Source organism: Hyperolius riggenbachi, chromosome 10, assembly GCF_040937935.1.
Source record: "Hyperolius riggenbachi isolate aHypRig1 chromosome 10, aHypRig1.pri, whole genome shotgun sequence".
Classification (NCBI taxonomy): Eukaryota; Metazoa; Chordata; class Amphibia; order Anura; family Hyperoliidae; genus Hyperolius; species Hyperolius riggenbachi.
The window spans coordinates 205942322-205967094 of record NC_090655.1 but is presented as its reverse complement, the minus strand read 5'-3'; the positions used below and the strand labels follow the sequence as shown (position 1 = coordinate 205967094).

Genomic DNA, 24773 nt, shown 5'->3' with positions numbered 1-24773 from the left:
TTCTTCTTCTTTTTCTATATCGTCTTCTTCTTCTTCACTTATTTCTCTTTTATATTTTTTTTTAAAGAAATGCAGCTATTTTTGAGCGTAATAAATAGCTGGTTGCGCATGCATGTTGGAAGCGCCACTGTATGTGCTCCCTGGCAGTGGAAACACACAGACAGCAGGAGGTAAATTCAGCAGCAGGAGGAGGAGGATGATTGTGTGGCAGCAGGCAGTCAATGAGGCAGGCAGCGAGACGAGACATAATAGGCTGTGGTACCTAGCGGTGGTACCAGGCTGTAAATACACAGCATGAGGTTCCAGACAGCGGTCGTGAAGCCCACATCATGTCCAATACACAACTGGGACAACACAGTTTTCAACCCGGACACCTCTAAAAATAATATCACACAGTATTAATAAAAAGTATATATAATTTTTTGGTTTTTTTAAAGAAATGCAGCTATTTTTAAACGTAACAAATAGCTGGTGGCGCACGCATGTTGGAAGCGCCATTGTATGTGCTCCCTGGCAGTGGAAACACACAGACAGCAGGAGGTAAATTCAGCAGCAGGAGGAGGAGGATGAGTGTGTGGCAGCAGGCAGTCAATGAGGCAGGCAGCGTGACATAATAGCCCTGGTACCTAGCGGTGATACCAGGGCTGTAAATAAACACAGCAGGAGGTCCCAGACAGCGGTCGTGCAGCCCACATCGTGTCCAATACACAACTGGGACAACACAGTTTTCAACCCGGGCACCTCAGAAAAATTAAACCTTTTTTTTTTTTTTTTTATGGTTTATTTGTTTTGTTTTTACAACAAATTACACAGACAGATATAGCTATTGTTTGACGTAATAGCTGGTGGCAGAGTGGCAGCAGAAGGTAATTCTGTGTACCCTGGCAGTGGGAAACACAGACAGACAGCAGCAGCAGCAGGAGGAATGGAGGATTAATGTGAGCAACTATTGTTTGACGTAATAGCTGGTGGCAGAGTGGCAGCAGAAGGAAATTCTGTGTACCCTGGCAGTGGGAAACACAGACAGACAGCAGCAGCAGCAGGAGGAATGGAGGAGTAGTGTGAGTGTGGCAGCAGGCCAGGCAGGCAGCGTGACATAATAGCCCTGGTACCTAGCGGTGATACCAGGGCTGTAAATAAACACAGCAGGAGGTCCCAGACAGCGGTCGTGCAGCTCACATCGTGTCCAATACACAACTGGGACAACACAGTTTTCAACCCGGGCACCTCAGAAAAATTAAACCTTTTTTTTTTTTATGGTTTATTTGTTTTGTTTTTACAACAAATTACACAGACAGATATAGCTATTGTTTGACGTAATAGCTGGTGGCAGAGTGGCAGCAGAAGGTAATTCTGTGTACCCTGGCAGTGGGAAACACAGACAGACAGCAGCAGCAGCAGGAGGAATGGAGGAGTAATGTGAGCAACTATTGTTTGACGTAATAGCTGGTGGCAGAGTGGCAGCAGAAGGAAATTCTGTGTACCCTGGCAGTGGGAAACACAGACAGCCAGCAGCAGCAGCAGGAGGAATGGAGGAGTAGTGTGAGTGTGGCAGCAGGCAAGGCAGGCAGCGTGACATAATAGCCCTGGTACCTAGCGGTGATACCAGGGCTGTAAATAAACACAGCAGGAGGTCCCAGACAGCGGTCGTGCAGCCCACATCGTGTCCAATACACAACTGGGACAACACAGTTTTCAACCCGGGCACCTCAGAAAAATTAAACCTTTTTTTTTTTTCGGTTTATTTGTTTTGTTTTTTAAAGAAAATTACACAGACAGATATAGCTATTGTTTGACGTAATAGCTGGTGGCAGAGTGGCAGCAGAAGGTAAATCTGTGTACCCTGGCAGTGGGAAACACAGACAGACAGCAGAAGGGCAGTACACAGCAGCCCACTGTAGGTGTAAAATGTGTGGCTGCAGGCGACGTAATAGTCAAAGTGAACCAGGCTGGCTTAGTGAGCAGGAGCCAGGAGGTGGTAAAGGGTGGTAAGGCACATTAACGATGGTTCTTCAGTTCATGTCCCCCTCTCGCCGACAACAGGGGCCAGGAACTCGCCTTCCACCCATGCCTGGTTCATCTTGAGAAACGTCAGTCTGTCCACAGACTTGTGAGACAGACGTGAGCGTTTCTCGGTGACCACGCCACCAGCTGCACTGAAGCAGCGCTCGGACAGCACGCTGGAAGGGGGACAGGACAGCACTTCCAGGGCGTACTGCGCCAGCTCGCTGCAGATCTCCAGGCGCTTGACCCAATACTCCATGGGATCAACAGGGGCATCGCTGTCAAGCCCGCTGTAGGACCCTATGTAGTCAGCCACCATTCGGGTCAGGCGCTGGCTGTGACCGGAGGAGGATGCTGTTGCACCACAGTGTCTGCATCCTTTTCCTCAATGGGATGTTTCCGACCCGGCTGGAGGAAAATCGGAGCAGGTGCTACCAGTGGTGCTCAGCAGAGCTCGAATATTCAAGTAGCTCGAATATTCGAGCTCTTTTCCAGCTATTCGAGCTCGGTATTCGAGCTCCGAATAGCTGTAGCTATTCGAATGGGCTATTCGCGTACACTCGAATAGCCCATTCACTATTCGAGCTATTCGAGCAAACGGCGCTATTCGAGCTCGGTACCGAGCTCGAATAGCGTCATAGCCCAGATTGATGTCCTTAGAGCCAATCAGAGGGCTCCCAGGCCCTCTGACGGCAGCCAATCACAGAGGGGGACCCTGGCCAGCCCCTACCCTATAAATAGCGGCCGCCATGTTACGTTTCTCCGTCCTTGCCTGAGACTTGCATAGAGAGAGTTGCTCCTTTGTGCTTTGGCTTAGCAAGAGCTTTATTGTGGTCATTTACCTAGCGTTTTTGCTCACATACACCTCCTATACACACCTATATTGTTGTTAGTTAGTTAGACATTGTATTTTAGTTAGTAGCTTTTGTGTTACATAGAGACAGGCCAGCTGCTGCAGGCTTACAGCTTTAGGCCTCAGGGCCTGCCTGTGTGGGCAGCTGTCCTCCTGTCCTCTGTTTATTTCTCTCTATTCTATACCAGTATTTCTGCTGTCCTTTACTACTGATTGTATTAGTATTGTAGTTATATACTGTAACTGTACTAGGACACTCACTGTCACTGTTCATAGGCTACTAGCTGCTCCTGCGTGTGTGCACTCACTGTCTGTGTACACACTACACACACTCTATTTCCAAGTTCTGATAACTGATTGATTATTGTAATTGAATATTGTAATTAGTTAGTTGTACTCACTGTTACTACTTACTGTACTAGGAGTCTAGGACACTCAGTCACTGTTCATAGGCTACTAGCGCCTGCGTGTGTGCACTCACTGTCTGTGTACACACTACACACACTCTCTATTTCCTTCTGATAACTGATTGATTATTGTAATTAGTTAGTTGTACTTACTGTTACTACATACTGTACTAGGAGTCTAGGACACTCAGTCACTGTTCATAGGCTACTAGCTCCTGCGTGTGTGCACTCACTGTCTGTGTACACACTACACACACTCTATTTCCTTCTGATAACTGATTGATTATTGTAATTAGTTAGTTGTACTTACTGTTACTACTTACTGTACTAGGAGTCTAGGACACTCAGTCACTGTTCATAGGCTACTAGCTCCTGCGTGTGTGCACTCACTGTCTGTGTACACACTACACACACTCTATTTCCTTCTGATAACTGATTGATTATTGTAATTAGTTAGTTGTACTTACTGTTACTACTTACTGTACTAGGAGTCTAGGACACTCAGTCACTGTTCATAGGCTACTAGCTCCTGCGTGTGTGCACTCACTGTCTGTGTACACACTACACACACTCTATTTCCTTCTGATAACTGATTGATTATTGTAATTAGTTAGTTGTACTTACTGACTGTTACTACTTACTTACTTACTGTACTAGGGACACTCACTCAGTCACTGTTCATAGGCTAGCTCCTGCGCGTGTTTGCGCGTGCGTGCACTCACTGTCTGTAGTGTACACACACTAAATTTACTTGTGATTACTACTGATTATTGTAACTGCTAGTTGTACTTCCTGACTGTTACTACTTACTTACTGTACTAGGGACACTCACTCAGTCACCTCACCCACCAACCCACTCCATTAAAGTACCCCACTTTTCACCCGCCCTTTTAAAAAACTTTTGTCTATACGCCCAAAACATCGAAGATGTCTGGAAGTGGCAGCCAGCGCGGTTTGGGCAAGGGGAAGGGCAGCAAGGGAATCAGGAGGAGAGGGAGCAGCATTGTGGCAAGCCGCGGGCGCGGGCGTGCCACCATGCACAGTTCCGCAGCAGCAGCAGCAGCGTCAGTGGCTAACATTCCTCCCATAGCCACTGGCCGTGGACGCCTTGGGCGCCGCCCAGCAGGAGCATCTGCAACTCACGCTGCAGAGACACAGCAGCAGCAGCGTGTAGCACCTGCTCCGATTTTCCTCCAGCCAGGTCGGAAACGTCCCATTGAGGAAAAGCATGCAGACACTGTGGTGCAACTCATGACGGAGGATGAGCAGCCTGCCATCAGCTCTGCATCTGAGGCCTCCACCCTCACCACCACCACCACCACCCCTGTTCGCAGCAGCCGCCCAGCAGGGTCTGGGGAGGAGACCAGTTCACCGTCACTCGCCGACCTGTCATTCAGCAGTCTTTTGACCCCAGGCATCATGAGTAAATTGTCTGCTGTTGTTGGCGATCTTGAGGAGGAGATGCTGATGGGCACTTTGGGGGATGAGGGATTGGACAGCAAGACTGTGGCGACAGTCAAGCAGCCCATCCATGCATCAGGAGAGGAGTTTGGGGGGTCCTCATCCCAGCAGGACATGTTTCAGGAGGGGGAGGATGTTGATGACCCGGTGACAGACAGAGACTGGGTGCCACCACCTCCAGGGGATGTCGTCCTCAGCAGCTCTGAGGAGGAGGAGGAGGATGCTCTTGTGGGCCTTGCAAGGAGGCGCATCATTGCAAGCATTGGCAGCAGCAGTAGGCAGGTCCCACAGCCTGCTGGTGTCTCAGGCTCAGCAGCAGCAGCAGCAGCATCTGCCAGTACCACCACCAGCCGCACCCAAGCCCCCCAAGCCCCACCCCCAACCACCACAGGGAGACAGGCAGCAGCGCTTCCATGCCGTAGGGGGATGTTTCTGTCACCAATCTGGCGCTTTTTCACCATGCCCACAGTGTACAGCAAGTACGCCACTTGCAACCACTGTCAGCGGAAGTTGAGCAGAGGTGCAGACCCCTTAAAGTTCTGCACCAGCTCGCTCATCAACCACCTTGCTGCGAAACATTTCCACCAGCATCAGGAGTTCCAGAGGCTGAAGGCATCTGGTGCTGGCAGTGGCACCACACCCATCACTGCACAGCCTTCAGCAGCAGCAGCAACAGCAGCCACCCGCCCTCCTGCTCCTCCAGCAGCACCAGCAGGAGTGCGGAAACGCACTGCTCCTCCCCCCTCTGCAACTCCTGCCGCCGACACTGAGGCCTGTTCTGGCAGCCAGTCCTCAGTGGCCTCCTCCGCTGTGTCTGCTGATTCCCGTGCCAGCAAAAGGCCACGCCAGAGCCTTTTGAGCGAGTCCTTCCAGGGGGTGGTTAGGGCTCTGCCTCCCAGCAGCCGTCGCGTGCGGCAGCTGAACGGCTTGCTGGCACGGGCCATGTGCTCCCAACTCCTGCCGTACACGCTCGTGCAGGAGGGGAGCGACATTCGTGCGCTGCTTGCTTGCACAGCCCCAGACTGGCAGCTCCCCAGCAGACACTTTTTCTCCCGCAAGGCCATTCCTGCACTGCACCGCTTTGTGATGGCCAATGTGGAGCGAGGGCTGGAGCACGCGGTTGGTGAAAGGGTCCACGTCACCATGGACTCCTGGAGCAGCCGCTTCGGGACAGGCCGCTACCTGTCCTTCACTGTCCACTGGGTCAGCTTGGTGGAAGGGGGTGAGGATGGGAGAGCAGCAGCGGGCACAGCAGCAGCAGCAACACAGTGGGTGGTGCCACCCCGCAGGGTCAGGGGAACTGCAGCAGGTTCCTCCGATCCTCTGCCATCCTCCGGCACACCTGGCCAAACCCCCCGCCTCAGCAGCAGCGTGAAGGCCCGCCACTGCCAAGCGCTGCTGCACTTGGTCAGCCTTGGGAAGACCAAGCTGACGGCAACCCATGTGTTGGCCAAACTCCAGGAGCAGGAGAGGATTTGGCTGACCCCCAGAGGCCTCAGAGTCGGAGAGATGGTGGCCGACAATGGGGCCAATCTGGTTGCCGCAATAGACAGGGGAAACCTGACCCAAATCCCTTGTCTTGCCCACGTGCTGAACCTGGTAGTGCAGAAGGTCACTTCCGGCGCTCGGCTGCAGCCTGTGCGAGCCTGGAAGACGTGCAAAAGGAGCTGGATCTGCCACGCCATCGGCTGATCCTTGACGTTCCGACTCGCTGGAACTCCACCCTGGCGATGTTGGAGCGTCTGGTTGAACAGAAGCGCGCTGTCAAACAGTACCTTGCCCTGGCCACTGTTTCCGCCGCTCAGAGAAGGGACAAGACCAGCAACATCCCGTCCATCGTCCCCGATGATGACTGGAGGCACATGCAGCAGGTGTGCTTAGTGCTGGCTCCCTTTCTGCAGGCCACTAACATGGTGAGCAGGGACCATGCTATGGTCTGCGAGTGGGTGCCCCTGGTTTGTCTGCTGAACAGGGCCCTCGATGCTTTGCTGGAACAGGGAGCGGCAGCCTTGGACCAGCAGGAGCGGCAAGCAGCTGCACAGTCCACCTCTGAGGGGGAGGAGGAGGAGGACTTGGTGGAGGTCCCTGACCTTGCTGCTGATGAGGGGGAGCAGCACAGTGCAGCTGAGTTGGTGCGGGGGTGGAGAGAGGATGAGGCTGACGAGGCAGAGGAGGAGGATGAGGACAGCAGCACTGCCGTCGATGTGCCAGCAGACGTGGCCCGCCTCTTCCCAATGGCAGCGCACATGCTGACGTGCCTGCGCAGAGACCCCAGGGTGATCCAGATGAAGCAGAGGGAGGACATCTGGATCAGCATGATGTTGGACCCACGCCTCAAGGGGAAGTTGAGCCAGTTCCTGCCGCCTGCAGGAGGAGACCCAGCGCAACAAATAAGGAGCTTGCAGCAGGCCCTTGTTGAGCTCTTGGAGGAAGCCTTCCCCCAGCCTTCCACCCCCACTGTCCAGCAGCCAGCACAGAGGCAGCAGCAGGTGCCTGCATCCAGCAGCAAGCGCCCCACAGACCTGCTGTCTGTCAGCCACGAGCTCTACAGGACTGTAGAGGCTCCGGCAGCAGTGACCAGAGAGGAGGTGCATGCAGCAGCATCCTCCACCGGTCACAGCCAGCGCCTGACCCGCATGGTGGCTGACTACATGGGGTCCTACAGCGGGCTTGACAGCGATGCCCCTGTTGATCCCATGGAGTATTGGGTCAAGCGCCTGGAGATCTGGAGCGAGCTGGCGCAGTACGCCCTGGAAGTGCTGTCCTGCCCACCTTCCAGCGTGCTGTCCGAGCGCTGCTTCAGTGCAGCTGGTGGTGTGGTCACCGAGAAACGCTCACGTCTGTCTCACAAGTCTGTGGACAGACTGACGTTTCTCAAGATGAACCAGGCGTGGGTGGAAGGCGAGTTCCTGGCCCCTGTTGTCGGCGAGAGGGGGACATGAACTGGCTAAGAACCATCGTTAATGTGCCTTACCACCCTTTACCACCTCCTGGCTCCTGCTCACTAAGCCAGCCTGGTTCACTTTGACTATTAAGTCGCCTGCAGCCACACATTTTACACCTACAGTGGGCTGCGTACTGCCCTTCTGCTGTCTGTCTGTGTTTCCCACTGCCAGGGTACACAGATTTACCTTCTGCTGCCACTCTGCCACCAGCTATTACGTCAAACAATAGCTATATATCTGTGTAATTTGTTTTACAAACAAAACCAAAAAACCATAAAAAAAAAAAAGGTTTAATTTTTCTGAGGTGCCCGGGTTGAAAACTGTGTTGTCCCAGTTGTGTATTGGACACGATGTGGGCTGCACGACCGCTGTCTGGGACCTCCTGTTGTGTTCATTTACGGCCTGGTATCACCGCTAGGTACCAGGGCTATTATGTCACGCTGCCTGCCTGCTGCCACACTCACACTACTCCTCCATTCCTCCTGCTGATGCTGCTGTCTGTCTGTGTTTCCCAACGCCAGGATACACAGATTTACCTTCTGCTGCCACTCTGCCACCAGCTATTACGTCAAAAAATAGCTATATCTGTGTAATTGGTTGTAAAACCAAAACTACAAAACCATAAAAAAAAAAAAAAAAGGTTTAATTTTTCTGAGGTGCCCGGGTTGAAAACTGTGTTGTCCCAGTTGTGTATTGGACACAATGTGGGCTACACGACCGCTGTCTGGGACCTCCTGCCTGCTGTGTTTATTTACAGCCCTGGTATCACCGCTAGGTACCAGGGCTATTATGTCACGCTGCCTGCCTGCTGCCACACTCACACTACTCCTCCATTCCTCCTGCTGATGCTGCTGTCTGTCTGTCTGTGTTTCCCAACGCCAGGGTACACAGATTTACCTTCTGCTGCCACTCTGCCACCAGCTATTACGTCAAAAAATAGCTATATCTGTGTAATTGGTTGTAAAACCAAAACTACAAAACCATAAAAAAAAAAAAAAAGGTTTAATTTTTCTGAGGTGCCCGGGTTGAAAACTGTGTTGTCCCAGTTGTGTATTGGACACAATGTGGGCTACACGACCGCTGTCTGGGACCTCCTGCCTGCTGTGTTTATTTACAGCCCTGGTATCACCGCTAGGTACCAGGGCTATTATGTCACGCTGCCTGCCTGCTGCCACACTCACACTACTCCTCCATTCCTCCTGCTGATGCTGCTGTCTGTCTGTCTGTGTTTCCCAACGCCAGGGTACACAGATTTACCTTCTGCTGCCACTCTGCCACCAGCTATTACGTCAAAAAATAGCTATATCTGTGTAATTGGTTGTAAAACCAAAACTACAAAACCATAAAAAAAAAAAAAAAAAGGTTTAATTTTTCTGAGGTGCCCGGGTTGAAAACTGTGTTGTCCCAGTTGTGTATTGGACACAATGTGGGCTACACGACCGCTGTCTGGGACCTCCTGCCTGCTGTGTTTATTTACAGCCCTGGTATCACCGCTAGGTACCAGGGCTATTATGTCACGCTGCCTGCCTGCTGCCACACTCACACTACTCCTCCATTCCTCCTGCTGATGCTGCTGTCTGTCTGTGTTTCCCAACGCCAGGGTACACAGATTTACCTTCTGCTGCCACTCTGCCACCAGCTATTACGTCAAACAATAGCTGCTCACATTACTCCTCCATTCCTCCTGCTGCTGCTGCTGCTGTCTGTCTGTCTGTGTTTCCCAACGCCAGGGTACAGATTTACCTTCTGCTGCCACTCTGCCACCAGCTATTACGTCAAAAAATAGCTATATCTGTCTGTGTAATTTGTTGTAAAAACAAAACTACAAAACCATAAAAAAAAAAGGTTTAATTTTTCTGAGGTGCCCGGGTTGAAAACTGTGTTGTCCCAGTTGTGTATTGGACACAATGTGGGCTGCACGACCGCTGTCTGGGACCTCCTGCCTGCTGTGTTTATTTACAGCCCTGGTATCACCGCTAGGTACCAGGGCTATTATGTCACGCTGCCTGCCTCATTGACTGCCTGCTGCCACACACTCATCCTCCTCCTCCTGCTGCTGAATTTACCTCCTGCTGTCTGTGTGTTTCCACTGCCAGGGAGCACATACAATGGCGCTTCCAACATGCGTGCGCCACCAGCTATTTGTTACGCTCAAAAATAGCTGCATTTCTTTAAAAAAAAAAATTTGAAAAGAGAAATAAGTGAAGAAGAAGACGATATAGAAGAAGATGAAGAAGAAGAAGATGAAGAAGAAGAAGAAGAAGATGAAGAAGAAGAAGAAGAAGAAGAAGAAGGAGAAGAAGATGAAGATGAAGAAGATGAAGAAGAAGAAGATGAAGAAGATGAAGAAGATGAAGATGAAGAAGATGAAGAAGAAGAAGATGAAGAAGAAGAAGATGAAGAAGAAGAAGATGAAGATGATGAAGAAGAAGAAGATGAAGAAGAAGATGAAGATGATGAAGAAGAAGAAGATGAAGAAGATGAAGAAGAAGAAGATGATGAAGAAGAAGAAGAAGATGAAGAAGAAGATGAAGAAGATGAAGAAGAAGAAGATGAAGAAGAAGAAGATGAAGAAGAAGAAGAAGATGAAGAAGATGAAGAAAAAGAAGATGATGAAGAAGAAGATGATGATGAAGAAGAAGAAGAAGACAATATAAAAAATTTGAAAAGAGAAATAAGTGAAGAAGAAGACGATATAGAAGAAGATGAAGAAGATGAAGAAGAAGAAGATGAAGAAGAAGAAGAAGAAGATGAAGAAGAAGAAGAAGAAGAAGAAGAAGAAGGAGAAGAAGATGAAGATGAAGAAGATGAAGAAGAAGAAGATGAAGAAGATGAAGAAGATGAAGATGAAGAAGATGAAGAAGAAGAAGATGAAGAAGAAGAAGATGAAGAAGAAGAAGATGAAGATGATGAAGAAGAAGAAGATGAAGAAGAAGATGAAGATGATGAAGAAGAAGAAGATGAAGAAGATGAAGAAGAAGAAGATGATGAAGAAGAAGAAGAAGATGAAGAAGAAGATGAAGAAGATGAAGAAGAAGAAGATGAAGAAGAAGAAGATGAAGAAGAAGATGAAGATGATGAAGAAGAAGAAGATGAAGAAGATGAAGAAGAAGAAGATGATGAAGAAGAAGAAGAAGATGAAGAAGAAGATGAAGAAGATGAAGAAGAAGAAGATGAAGAAGAAGAAGATGAAGAAGAAGAAGAAGATGAAGAAGATGAAGAAAAAGAAGAAGATGAAGAAGAAGATGAAGAAGATGAAGAAGAAGAAGATGAAGAAGAAGAAGATGAAGAAGAAGAAGAAGATGAAGAAGATGAAGAAAAAGAAGATGAAGAAGATGAAGAAGAAGAAGAAGAAGAAGAAGAAGAAGAAGATGAAGAAGATGAAGAAGATGAAGAAGAAGATGAAGAAGATGAAGAAGAAGATGAAGAAGAAGATGAAGAAGATGAAGAAAAAGAAGATGAAGAAGAAGAAGATGATGATGAAGAAGATGAAGAAGAAGAAGAAGAAGAAGACAATATAAAAGAAGAAGAAGAAGATATAGAAGAAGATATAGAAGAAGAAGATATAGAAGAAGAAGATATAGAAGAAGAAGAAGAAGAAGAAGAAGAAGAAGAAGATATAGAAGATAAAGAAGAAGAAGAAGAAGTATATACAGTACTGAACAAATTTCTGGACACAACTTCTCTTTTCAACTTTTTTTTTTTAAAGGAACATCCCCACATAATCACTTGCTGTTGTTACTTGGAAAAAAAGAGGTTTCTTGCATCATTCACCCTCAAAACAAGTGTTGGAAGCTATTTAAGGCCATTTCGCATAGTCAGCTCGAATAATGAGCTCGAATACCGACTCGAATAGTGAGCTCGAATTCCGAGGTCGAATCGAATAGTAAAAATTATTCGACTCGAATATTCGACTGATCTCGAATAATTTACTATTCGAATTCGACCTAACTCGAATTTTGAAAAGGGGTATTTGAGCACCACTAGGTGCTACACGCTGCTGCTGCTGTGTCTCTGCAGCGTGAGTTGCAGATGCTCCTGCTGGGCGGCGCCCAAGGCGTCCACGGCCAGTGGCTATAGGAGGAATGTTAGCCACTGACGCTGCTGCTGCTGCTGCGGAACTGTGCATGGTGGCGCGGCCGCGGCTTGCCACAATGCTGCTCCCTCTCCTCCTGATTCCCTTGCTGCCCTTCCCCTTGCCCAAACCGCGCTGGCTGTCACTTCCAGACATCTTAGATGTTTTGGGCGAAAACACAAAAGTTTTTTAAAAGAGTGGGTGAAAAGTGGGGTACTTTAATGGAGTGGGTTGGTGGGTGAGGTGACACTAATCACTAAGTGATTAGATCGCTAACTGATTAGTACAGTACAAATACAAAATACAATAATCGGTAATCAGTAAGTGTGAACAGTGAACAGTGAGTGTGTCCCCTAGTACACTAACTAGAAATTACAATAATCAGTAGTAATCACAAGGAAATAGAGTGTGTGTACACTACAGACAGTGAGTGCACGCACGCGCACACACACGCAGGAGCTAGCCTATGAACAGTGACTGAGTGAGTGTCCCTAGTACAGTAAGTAAGTAGTAACAGTCAGGAAGTACAACTAGAAATTACAATAATCAGTAGTAATCACAAGGAAATAGAGTGTGTGTACACTACAGACAGTGAGTGCACGCACGCGCACACACGCGCAGGAGCTAGCCTATGAACAGTGACTGAGTCAGTGTCCCTAGTACAGTAAGTAAGTAGTAACAGTCAGGAAGTACAACTAGAAATTACAACTTAATCAGATTCAGTAATCAGTAGTAATCACAAGGAAATAGAGTGTGTGTACACTACAGACAGTGCACGCGCACACACACGCAGGAGCTAGCCTATGAACAGTGACTGAGTGAGTGTCCCTAGTACAGTAAGTAAGTAGTAACAGTCAGGAAGTACAACTAGAAATTACAATAATCAGTAGTAATCACAAGGAAATAGAGTGTGTGTACACTACAGACAGTGAGTGCACGCACGCGCACACACGCGCAGGAGCTAGCCTATGAACAGTGACTGAGTGAGTGTCCCTAGTACAGTAAGTAAGTAGTAACAGTCAGGAAGTACAACTAGAAATTACAATAATCAGTAGTAATCACAAGGAAATAGAGTGTGTGTACACTACAGACAGTGAGTGCACGCACGCGCACACACGCGCAGGAGCTAGCCTATGAACAGTGACTGAGTGAGTGTCCCTAGTACAGTAAGTAAGTAGTAACAGTCAGGAAGTACAACTAGAAATTACAACTTAATCAGATTCAGTAATCAGTAGTAATCACAAGGAAATAGAGTGTGTGTACACTACAGACAGTGCACGCGCACACACACGCAGGAGCTAGCCTATGAACAGTGACTGAGTGAGTGTCACTAGTACAGTAAGTAAGTAGTAACAGTCAGGAAGTACAACTAGAAATTACAATAATTAATCAGTAATCAGAAGGAAATACTACAGACAGTGCACGCACACACACACACGGTCACACGCAGGAGCTATGAACAAACAGTGACAGTGAGTGTCCTAGTTAGTCCTAGTACAGTTATATAACTACAATACAAAATACAATCACTCAGTAGCTAGTAAAGGACAGCAGAAATACTGGTATAGATGAGAAATAAACTAACAGAGGACAGGAGAGAACAGCTGAACTGCCCACACAGGCAGGCCCTGAGGCCTAAAGTTGTGTAAGCTTGCCTGCAGCAGCTGGCTCTCTAGTAACACACAAGCTACTAACTAAAATACAATGTCTATCTAACTAACAACAATATAGGTGTATATAGGAGGTGTATGTGAGCAAAAACGCTAGGTGAATGACCACAATAAAGCTCTTGCTAAGCCAAAGCACAAAGGAGCAGATCTCTCTCTGTACAAAGTCAGGCAAGCAGGGCCGGATTTGTACTTACCAGTGCCCTAGGCCTGCTGTCACCAAGCCCCCCCCCCCCCCCCCCCGCAACCACCACCACCAAAAAACATTCTGGCCAACTATCTGACTAGTGATCACTGGTTTGAATGGGCCCATTTCAGTTGTGCTGCTGTGCCCCTCATTGAACAAAGAATCAGTGGATGCTCTCTGTCCTCTCACCATGGAAATTTGCGCTCCTGCCCGAATGTGCACAGCAGCCGATAGTGTTCTGGGCATGCATACTTGAGAAATTACGGTGATGTATGATCGGTACTTGTCAAGAATGCATAACACTGTACCGGCCTCGGTTGCTGTGCACATCTGGGCAGGAGCAGGAAATTACAGGGAGCTCAAGTGGCCAGAGCATGCGCTGCTTCTTTATCCTCTGTGCGACTGGCTGCAGTCAGAGCCACAAACAGGTAGCAGGGAGCATGAGTGGCCAGAGCATGCGCTGCTTCTTTGTCCTCTGTGCGACTGGCTGCAGTCAGAGCCACAAACAGGTGGCAGGGCAGTGCAATGGAGAGAAGCCCATCCAAAACATAGAACAGGTAAGTAGCAAACATCCTGTCAAGACCCACTTTGGATGTTTGGTTGTAATTAGTGTGGACCTGAACTCAGAACTTCCTCTCTGCTCTAAAAGATACGCAACAACATAACCTTTACATAAAAACATTTTTGTTACAGCTGATACAAATCCTGCAATAAATAGACAGTGTGTCTAATCCCTACTTTCATGGAAGCAAATATATTAACATCTTGTGCTTTAAAATAAGATTATATGCTGTGGCAGTCAGGTGACACAGGGAAGATATCAAATTTGTGATTAGACACAGATGTGGAAGAATTCGAAAGGTTCTCTAAATACATACAGGGTGCATTTCTGTCCTGTGCAAGAGTTCAGCTCCACTTTAAAGCATCTGAATGACATTTATTTATATTTGCTGAAAAATCTACGTATCTCTTTTGAATGCTGAATGTACATAATAATAACATATTGGCAGTATACAGCAACAAAGTATGAAGAAGGCTTATTAGCAGAAAGATTACTCTTTTTCTTTTAAGCCAATAAATGGTATCATCCTGATTAAAAACTCTCTGCTTTTACTGATGGCTAAGATGGTAGAATGCTCTAATGCTACAGGAAAGCAGGATGCCAAACCATACAAACTAGCATAGAGGTAGTAACAGCTCGGGTGACAGTGACAGTTTAGCAATGAAAGGGAAGCATACAGCATTTTTATTCCAGGCTGCAGCAGTTCTCATAGATGGTCAGTGCTGACGGACAGAAAATGAGTCAGGAAAGAGTTAACTTAAGCAGAGACGAGATCACTGGCTAGGAAGAAAAAAAAGCAATAAATTACGGCTAGATAAGAAAGTGTAATTTACAACTGCTGGGGTCAGTGTCACAGCTGTAAAAAAAGAAGGCAAAGAAACTAGCAGAAATGTTTGTGAATGCCTGCATTAGAACTCAGCTGAACTTAGTTTTATCTGCTTTGTAATGTAAATCCCTGGTATTTCTCACATCCACTTGTACTGTATGTTGATCATAATTGGATCACCAGATAACAGTTATGATTGATCCTGATTGTTATAACACATCAGGAAGTGAGAGGTGCAGGGATTGGGGAACTCTGGAATTCATCTATTAGTGCAGAGCAGGGCGCTGGATGGCTGCGCTGTGGGAACAGAGGAGATGATTTACTTTGACATATGACCTCTTCTCTCTCCAAGTCCTGCCACCCTTCTGATCTTATCTGATTTTATCGCCCTAGGCCGTGGCCTTTGTGGCCTTTGCAGAAATCCGGGCCTGCAGGCAAGGACGGAAAAACCGAACATGGCAGCCGCTATTTATAGGGTAGGGGCTGGCCAGGGTCCCCCTCAGTGATTGGCTGCCGTCAGAGGGACTGGGAGCCCTCTGATTGGCTCTGAGGACATCAATCTGGGCTATGACGCTATTCGAGCTCGGTATTCGAGCTCGAATAGCGCTGTTAGCTCGAATAGCGCGAATAGTGAATGCAGAGGCGTAGCTAGGATTTTCAGCGCCCGGGGACAAAGACTATTAATGCGCCCCCCCAAAGTCAAGGTTGCGGCGCCGCGCCAAAAAGGGGCGTGGTCACATAATAAATGTGGGCGTGGTTATGGGTGGAGCCAAATGTATATGGAGGTTAGCAGGCTCACGCTCACCCACCCTCCCTCAGTATGTACCTTCCAGCATGTTCCAAGACAAATTCAGCAATCATGAGCCCCCCCCATCAAGACAAATTCAGCAATCATGAGGCCCCCAACATAACCAACTCAGCAATCATGAGGCCCCCAACAAGAAAAATTTAGCAATCATGAGGCCCCCGACAAGACAAATTCAGCAATCATGAGGCCCCCAACAAGACAAATTCAGCGATCTTGAGGCCCCCAACAAATCATGAGGCCCCCAACAAGACAAATTCAGTAACCATGAGGCCCCCAAAAAGACAAATTCAGCAGTCATGAGTCACATAAATAGACAGCATTTCACATAAATAGGTAGAATGCCCCCTTAATATGGTAGACACCTCTCACCTGGCAGCAGTTCTCCAAAATACACTCAATCTGACGTGGTTCCCCAAAAATAGGTAGCCCCAGGTCTATAGTTGTCCCCAGAATAGGTGGCCAGCAGTATAGATGTCCCCAGAATAGGTGGCCAGCGGTATAGATGTCCCCAGAACAGGTAGCCAGGGGTAGAGATGTCCACAGAACAGGTAGCCAGGGGTATATGTGCCCAGTATATGTAGGCAGGGGTATGTGTGCCCAATATATGTAGCCAGAGGTATATGTGCCCAGTATATGTAGCCAGTGGTATATATGCCCAGTATATGTAGCCAGGAGAATAATATGTGCCCAGTATATATAGTCAGGCGTATATGTGCCCAGTATACATAGCCAGGGGTATATATGCCCAGTATATGTAGCCAGGGGTATATATGCCCAGTATATGTAGCCAGGGGGTATATATGCCCAGTCCACGTAGCCAGGGGGTATATATGCCCAGTATATGTAGCCAGGGGTATATATGCCCAATATATGTAGGCAGGGGGTATATATGCCCAGTATATATAGGCAGGGGAATATATGCCCAGTATATGTAGCCAGGGGTATATATGCCAAGTATATGTAGCCAGGGGTATATATGCCAAGTATATGTAGCCAGGGGGTATATATGCCCAGTATATGTAGCCAGGGGTATATATGCCCAGTATATGTAGCCAGGGGTATATATGCCCAGTATATGTAGCCAGGGGTATATATGCCCAGTATATGTAGCCAGGGGGTATATATGCCCAGTCCACGTAGCCAGGGGGTATATATGCCCAGTATATGTAGCCAGGGGTATATATGCCCAGTATATGTAGCCAGGGGTATATATGCCCAGTATATGTAGGCAGGGGTATATGTGCCCAGAGTAGATAGCCAGGGGTATATGTGCCCAGAGTAGGTAGCCAGGGGTATATGTGCCCAGAGTAGGTAGCCAGGGGTATATGTGCCCAGAGTAGGTAGCCAGGGGTATAGGTGCCCAGAGTAGGTAGCCAGGGGTATAGGTGCCCAGAGTAGGTAGCCAGGGGTATAGGTGCCCAGGGTAGGTAGCCAGGGGTATATGCCCAGTATATGTAGTTAGGGGTATATGTGCCCAATATATGTAGGCAGGGGTATATGTGCCCAGAGTAGGTAGCCAGGGGTATATGTGGCCAGAGTAGGTAGCCAGGGGTATATGCCCAGTATATGTAGTTAGGGGTATATGTGCCCATTATATGTAGGCAGGGGTATATGTGCCCAGAGTAGGTAGCCAGGGTTATATGTGGCCAGAGTAGGTAGCCAGGGGTATATGCCCAGTATATGTAGTTACGGGTATATGTGCCCAATATATGTAGGCAGGGGTATATGTGCCCAGAGTAGGTAGCCAGGGGTATATGTGCCCAGAGTAGGTAGCCAGGGGTATATGTGCCCAGAGTAGGTAGCCAGGGGTATATGTGCCCAGAGTAGGTAGCCATTAGCCAGGGGTAAGGTATATGTGCCCAGAGTAGGTAGCCAGGGGTAAATGTGCCCAGAGTAGGTAGCCAGAGGTATAGGTGCCCAGAGTAGGTAGCCAGGTCAGCCAGGTGTCCCCCTCCCCAGCAGGAGGGGAGCAGCGCAGAGAAGAGCTGCTCTCTCTCCCTCGCTGTCCCCTCCAATGTCTGTCCGGTGGCTGGCAGCGGCGGGCGGAACTTACCTCCGTCTCGTCGCAGCGCCGGATGGATCTGCCGCTACTCTGGTCTGGTCCAGACCAGAGCAGCGGCTGCGCACCCGAACTTCCGGCCGGCGCTGGAGCGAGACGGAGGTGAGTTCCGCCCGCCGCTGCCAGCCACCGGACAGACATTGGAGGGGACAGCGAGGGAGAGAGAGAGCACCTAAGGTGAGGGAAGGAGGGGGGAGATGGCCCCCCTTCCCCACCGTCCGCACAGCTCTCTCTCTTCTCTGCGCTGCTCCCCTCACCCCCCGCAAGAAAAAAAAAAAAAAAACGAAGCTCAGCTGGGCGCCCTTGGGGACCCGGCGCCCCGGGGCACTTGTCCTACCCCGACCCCCCCTAGCTCCGCGCCTGAGTGAATGTGCTATTCGAGTTCACTCGAATAGCCCATTCGAATATCTCCAGCTATTCGGAGCTCGAATACCGAGCTCGAATAGCTGAAAAAGAGCTCGAATATTCGAGCTACTCGAATATTCGAGCTCTGTTGAGCACCACTGCTTGCCATGTACAGATGAAGACCAAAGGTCTGAAACAGGCTGTCACGTGTGGGTTTGATATGGCTGTGTAAAATTTAAAGCTATAGGCTTGCTATACACCAGTGGTTCTGGATGCTTGCTTGGCTTACTAAGGGTGAAAAGTAATTGTTTGCATATTTAGTAGCAGTGCATTGTGGGTAACCACAAATGTTCACTTATAGCTGAATTATTGCATATTTCCTTCTGTGTTAGGAAGGCAAATTACACCAAGCTTTGCTTTCTTTAGTAGGACGTCTTTTTGGTCCCTTTTATCCCCCCTATACATTCCGAGTGGTTTGGGTCACCCTGAGCTGCTTGGTTACTCCGTTGTACTGGTCCAAGCCCTATCTCATACAGCCGTATCAATCCCTGCCATGTACTGATGAGGACCAAAAGTCTGAAACAGGCTGTCTATATGTGGGTTTAATATGACTGTGTAAAATTTTAAGGTATATGCTTGCTTGGCTTACCAAGGGGGAAAAGGGGTAATTTGCATATTTAGTAGCAGTGCATTGTGGCTAACCACAAATGTTCACTTATAGCTGAATTATTGCAGATTTCCTTCTGTTTTAAAAAGGCAAATTATACCAATACAGTGTGCAGCATTGCAGGAAGTGACGACAGTGGAACGCACGATGGAACACGGAAGAGGTGAATCATTCCCACCCGCTGCCTCTTACTAATAGTGGTACTGTGCTTAAGCTGTAGGGGGAGCGCACATGGGGGACCCAGGTGAGGGGGGGGTTCCTGCTGAGCTTAAGCTGGAGGGGGAGTGCACATGGGAGACCCAGGTGAGCTTAAGCTGGAGGGGGGGGGTGCACATGGGGGACCCAGGTGTGGGGGGGTTCCTGCTGAGCTTAAGCTTGAGGGGGAGTGCACATGGGGGACCCAGGTGAGGGGGGGAGGGGGTTCCTGCTGAGCTTAAGCTGGAGGGGGAGTGCACATGGGGGACCCAGGTGAGGGGGGGGGGTTTCCTGCTGAGCTTAAGCTGGAGGGGGAGTGCACATGGGGGACCCAGGTGAGGGGGGGGGGTTCCTGCTGAGCTTAAGCTGGAGGGGGAGTGCACATGGGGGACCCAGGTGAGGGGGGGGGGTTCCTGCTGAGCTTAAGCTGGAGGGGGAGTGCACATGGGGGACCCAGGTGAGGGGGGGTTCCTGCTGAGCTTAAGCTGGAGGTGGAGCACACGTGGGGGACCCAGTTGAGGGGGGTCCAACCTCTCTCCCCGCTGCTGTGCCCAATATCCCCTTCCTGCCCTCTACCCTCTTATGCGGCGTATGCTACGCCGCGGGGCGGCTAGTTTTAATTAACATAACTAATGTAACTTAATGACAGTATGTTTGTTTAGGCTGGAGTTCCTTTTTAAGTAGTTAAATGTATTGTAAATTTTATGATTTACGTGACAGCGTCCTTTAACCATTTATGCCGCCTGGATGTGATTGTCACGTCCAGGCGGCTGCTGTTGCGCTGCTGCGCGCTCCCACATGCATTCCCGTGTTGCCCCCCATTATCCCAGAGATAAATGAATGGGAACATAGTTCCCATTCCCATTCATTGATCTAAGTCCCTGGTAGAAAGACCGACATCATCTTATCAGAAGCCGCTGTATTTCTAATAAAAAAAAAAAGTTTTCCATCCTCCTTATTGCTCACTTCCAGGGCTAAAAATGTTTTTTGACTGTAGCCATCTTATGGCCAAGTAGTAAAACTACATCTACTACATTTAAAATTAACTGTTTACCTCCCACACCAAAAATTACCCAAATAAAACAGATTTTTAATGAAAAAAAATTACAATAAAAAAAACAAAAACCCATAAATAGTTACCTAAGGGTCTGAAGAGGGTATATTACGAACATTTTTTTTAAAATTATAAGCTTGTAAATAGTGATGCACCTTTATTTCCAAATAAAATATTGGTGCCATACATTATAATAGAGACATAATTTAAATGGGGTAATAACCGGGACAAATGCGCAAATAAAATACATAGGTTTTAATTATGTTAGCATGTAATATTTTTAAGCTATAATGGCCGAAAACTGAGAAATAATGTTTTTTTTTCTTTTTTTTCTTAATATTCCTGTGAAAATGCATTTAGAAAAAAATAATTCTTAGCAAATGTACCACCCAAAGAAAGCCTAATTGGTGGCAGAAAAAACAAGATATAGATTAATTCATTGTGATAATTAGTGATAAAGTTATTGGCGAATGAATGGGAGGTGAACATTGCTCGGATGCATAAGGTGAAAAATACCCGCGGGCTGAAATGGTTGAAGCAAACCTGAACAGAAAATTAACAGTCAAAATAAACAAACACACATCATACTTAACCTCTAGTCTACTCATCAATCTTTTTCTCCTCTACTGCGTCCTGTTTGTCCACTGTGATTGATGGAATTATTATCTGTTCTCCATTTTGAAAATGGTCATTACCCCATAACAATTTCCTGGTCAGCACACTGTTATACTGTAATATCACCCTCCTGACCAATAGAGAAACATATACATTATCTTGCTCATCAGTTGTCCTTTCAGTTATAACTGGCAGCAACTGATATATAAGTTACAGCAACTGATAGTCTTCATTTCTGACAAAATCTGTCTAGTCAGAAATGCAAGGAATCCTTGTAAGAAGAAAATTGAGATTTTGAGAGGAACTGACGGTGAGGTAAGTATGTAATGTTTATTTGCAGATACATCATGTTTATTTTTTTTAAAAATTACTCAGTTCAGGTTCACTTTAAGTAATTTTGGACAATAAAGAGTGTGGGCTTTTTATGATTGCAATTGTATTTCTGTTTGTTTTACACAATTGTAGGTTGACTACTCTCTGTGCTCCATATATTGAAGGGGGTGTGGGTGGGGTTGTAGATTGGCGACACCCCCTGCTGCTCAATGTATCAGATCTGGGCTGGACTAAAAGAGCCACACTTCCCTTGCAATCAGCAATGAAAGGTGGGATGAGTATAGTAATTGCTATGCTGTCTCCCAGAAGTAAGTGCAGCAGGCTTAACCACCAGTGCCAGGAGCCAAAGTGGACCTGGATGGAAGTTCCAGCATCATGGCTGGATTTACCATAAGGCACTGTAGGCACCTGCCTACAGGTGCCTGGTGATGGAAAGGCGGCTCAGTCCCCTCCCTGAGTGACTCCCTCCCTCTTTCCCTCTGCAGAGTCCTGATGAGAGTGTAAATGAGAGGTTACTCACCCTGCTCTCTGCATTCTACTGACCAGATCTCCCTTCAGTCAGGGGTAGAGTTGGGCCGAACCTCCGATTTTAGGTTCGCGAACCTGGTTCGCGAACTTCCGCGGAAGGTTCGGTTCGCGTTAAAGTTCGCGAACCGCAATAGACTTCAATGGGGATGCGAACTTTGAAAAAAAAAATAATTATGCTGGCCACAAAAGTGATGGAAAAGATGTTTCAAGGGGTCTAACACCTGGAGGGGGGCATGGCGGAGTGGGATACATGCCAAAAGTCCCGGGGAAAAATCTGGATTTGACGCAAAGCAGCGTTTTAAGGGCAGAAATCACATTGAATGCTAAATGACAGGCCTAAAGTGCTTTCAAACATCTTGCATGTGTATACATCAATCAGGTAGTGTAATTAAGGTACTGCTTCACACTGACACACCAAACTCACCGTGTAACGCACCGCAAACAGCTGTTTGTGTAGTGACGGCCGTGCTGGACTGGTGCGCAACAGAACAGGTATGCAGTGGCGGGTTCACTAAACAGAACAGGTATACAGTGGCGGGTTCACTAAACAGAACAGGTATACAGTGGCGGGTTCACAGAACAGGTATGCAGTGGCAGGTTCACTGAACACAACAGGTATGCAGTGGCGGGTTCACTGAACAGGTATACAGTGGCGGGTCCACTGAACAGAACAGGTATGCAGTGGCGGGTTCACTGAACAGGTATACAGTGGCGGGTCCACTGAACAGAACAGGTATGCAGTGGCGGGTTCACTGAACAGGTATACAGTGGCGGGTCCACTGAACAGAACAGGTATGCAGTGGCGGGTTCACTGAACAGGTATACAGTGGCGGGTCCACTGAACAGAACAGGTATGCAGTGGCGGGTTCACTGAACAGGTATACAGTGGCGGGTCCACTGAACAGAACAGGTATGCAGTGGCGGGTTCACTGAACAGGTATGCAGTGGTGGGTTCACAGAACAGGTATGCAGTGGTGGGTTCACAGCACAGGTATGCAGTGGTGGGTTCACAGCACAGGTATGCAGTGGTGGGTTCACAGCTCAGGTATGCAGTGGTGGGTTCACAGAACAGGTATGCAGCCAGACAGGAACAAGTTAAGTCTAACTAATCTTTCCCTGAGAGACAGTCTGCAGCAGCTCGCCCTACTCTCACTAACGCAGGCAGCACACGAGTGACCGTAATGGCCGCCGCTGCCTGCCTTATATCAGGGGGGGTGGGGCTCCAGGGGCTAGTGTAGCCTAATTGGCTACACTGGGCCTGCTGACTGTGATGTAGAGGGTCAAAGTTGACCCTCCATGTGCATTATGGGGCGAACCGAACTTCCGCAAAGGTTCGCCTGCGGGACGCGAACGCGAACCACCGAAGTTCGCGTGGAACTGTTTGCAGGCGAACCGTTCGGCCCAACTCTAGTCAGGGGCACCTCTAGCTACTTAATACTGAGGTTCCTCTAGCCATCTAATACTTGGGGGCACCTCTGGCTACTTAATATTGAGGGTACTTATGGCTACCTAATACTGAGGGGCACCTGTAGCTACATATGACAGTTAAGGGAGAAGTGACATCTGGGACAGCCAGCACACTTGCGGTGCAGTTTGGTTTGGGATTCATGGAGGGCGAAGTGAAGGGTGCCAGGACACCTGTGCCTATAGGCTCCTGTGAGGTAAATCAGGGCTTGTCCAGCATAACTTCTGAAGTGGAACATTTGGTGGTCATTTATCCACTTCAGCCCACAGGTGTTTTTACCTTCAGGATGGAAGCAATTTTCCCCTGTCAGCGCTCCACCCATTCATTCGCCAATAACTTTATCACTATTCATCAAATGTAAATGATCTATATCTTGTTTTTTTTTAAGCTTTTTGTGAGCAATAAATGTTTTCAGTAATTACTTTATTTTCTATGCATTTTGAAGGCAAATACACACACAAAAAAGAAAAATACACTTTTTTCTCCAATTCCACCCCCTATAGTCTTAAAATAAGCAATGCTACTATACATAAAACCCACCCATTTTATTTGCCCATTAGTCCCGGCTATCACAACATTTAAATTATGTTCCTAGTACAATGTATGGCGACAATATATTATTTGGAAATAAAGGTATATTTTTTCTGTGTTTTTTTTTTTGTGTGTGTGTCCCATCAATTGCAAGCCCTTATCTACTCAAATTAATACAATTAAATCACTTCCAAATCCCCCTCCCCAGTTACCAAGCAAACAATTAAAAAACAAACAAACAAACAACAACAAAAGATCCATTAATAGTTGCCTTAGGGACTTATCTTTTCTCTTCCACAATCAGTGACATGGAAAACTGACGTTGTGCGCGGGAATCCTCATCCAGTTTGCCTTTTTACTGCGCCTACCTGGACAGAAATACTCGTCCAGATAGGCTTAAGTGGTTATGGATAAATGATGAGATTAGGATGGATGGGGGTTACCCAGTTGGGTTGGGAGGGGAAGAATGTTTTTAAAGCAAAAAATGTAGCTGGGCTTTAGTACAGAACCAGCATGCTTAAATGAAATGACGTTCTTTTTCTCTGCAGATTGTGGTCATTGTTGCCGCCATCATAGAGGTTGGTCTAGGGATTGCACTGGCCTGCATTACATATCCAATCACGGCCACAGTGATAAGTGGAATACCATTCTGGGGTGCCATATTTGTAAGTACAGCTGTAATTTGTTAGATTTCTCTTGTGTACATTGATGCAGAAGAGCAGTGACGGGCAGTAACCAATCACAGAGGCGTTTTAATCAGGACTGCTGTTGACTGAAATATAAGTTGTTAACCACTTGAGGACCGTGGGCTTTACCCCCCTTAAGGACCAGGCACTTTTTTTCCATTCAGACCACTGCAGCTTTCACGCTTTCACGGTTTATTACTCGCTCATACAACCTACCACCTAAATGAATTTTGGCTCCTTTTCTTGTCACTAATAAAGCTTTCTTTTGGTGCTATTTGATTGCGGCTGCGATTTTTACTTTTTATTATATTCATCAAAAAAGACATGAATTTTGGCAAAAAAAAATGATTTTTTTAACTTTCTGTGCTGACATTTTTCAAATAAAGTAAAATTTCTGTTATACATGCAGCGCAAAAAATGTGGACAAACATGTTTTTGATTAAAAAAAAACCCCATTCAGTGTATATTTATTGGTTTGGGTAAAAGTTATAGCGTTTACA

The 24773-nt window shown here is 47.5% G+C and overlaps 1 protein-coding gene across 1 annotated transcript in view; it reads left to right on the top strand.

Annotated features, from left to right (window-relative positions):
* Positions 1-24773, top strand: part of LOC137536229 (membrane-spanning 4-domains subfamily A member 4D-like) — a 285896-nt gene that overhangs the window by 164240 nt on the left and 96883 nt on the right. Inside the window, exon 3 of the mRNA XM_068258352.1 lies at positions 24136-24252. Coding sequence (XP_068114453.1) covers positions 24136-24252 — 117 coding nt within the window. The remainder of the gene's footprint in view (positions 1-24135; positions 24253-24773) is intronic.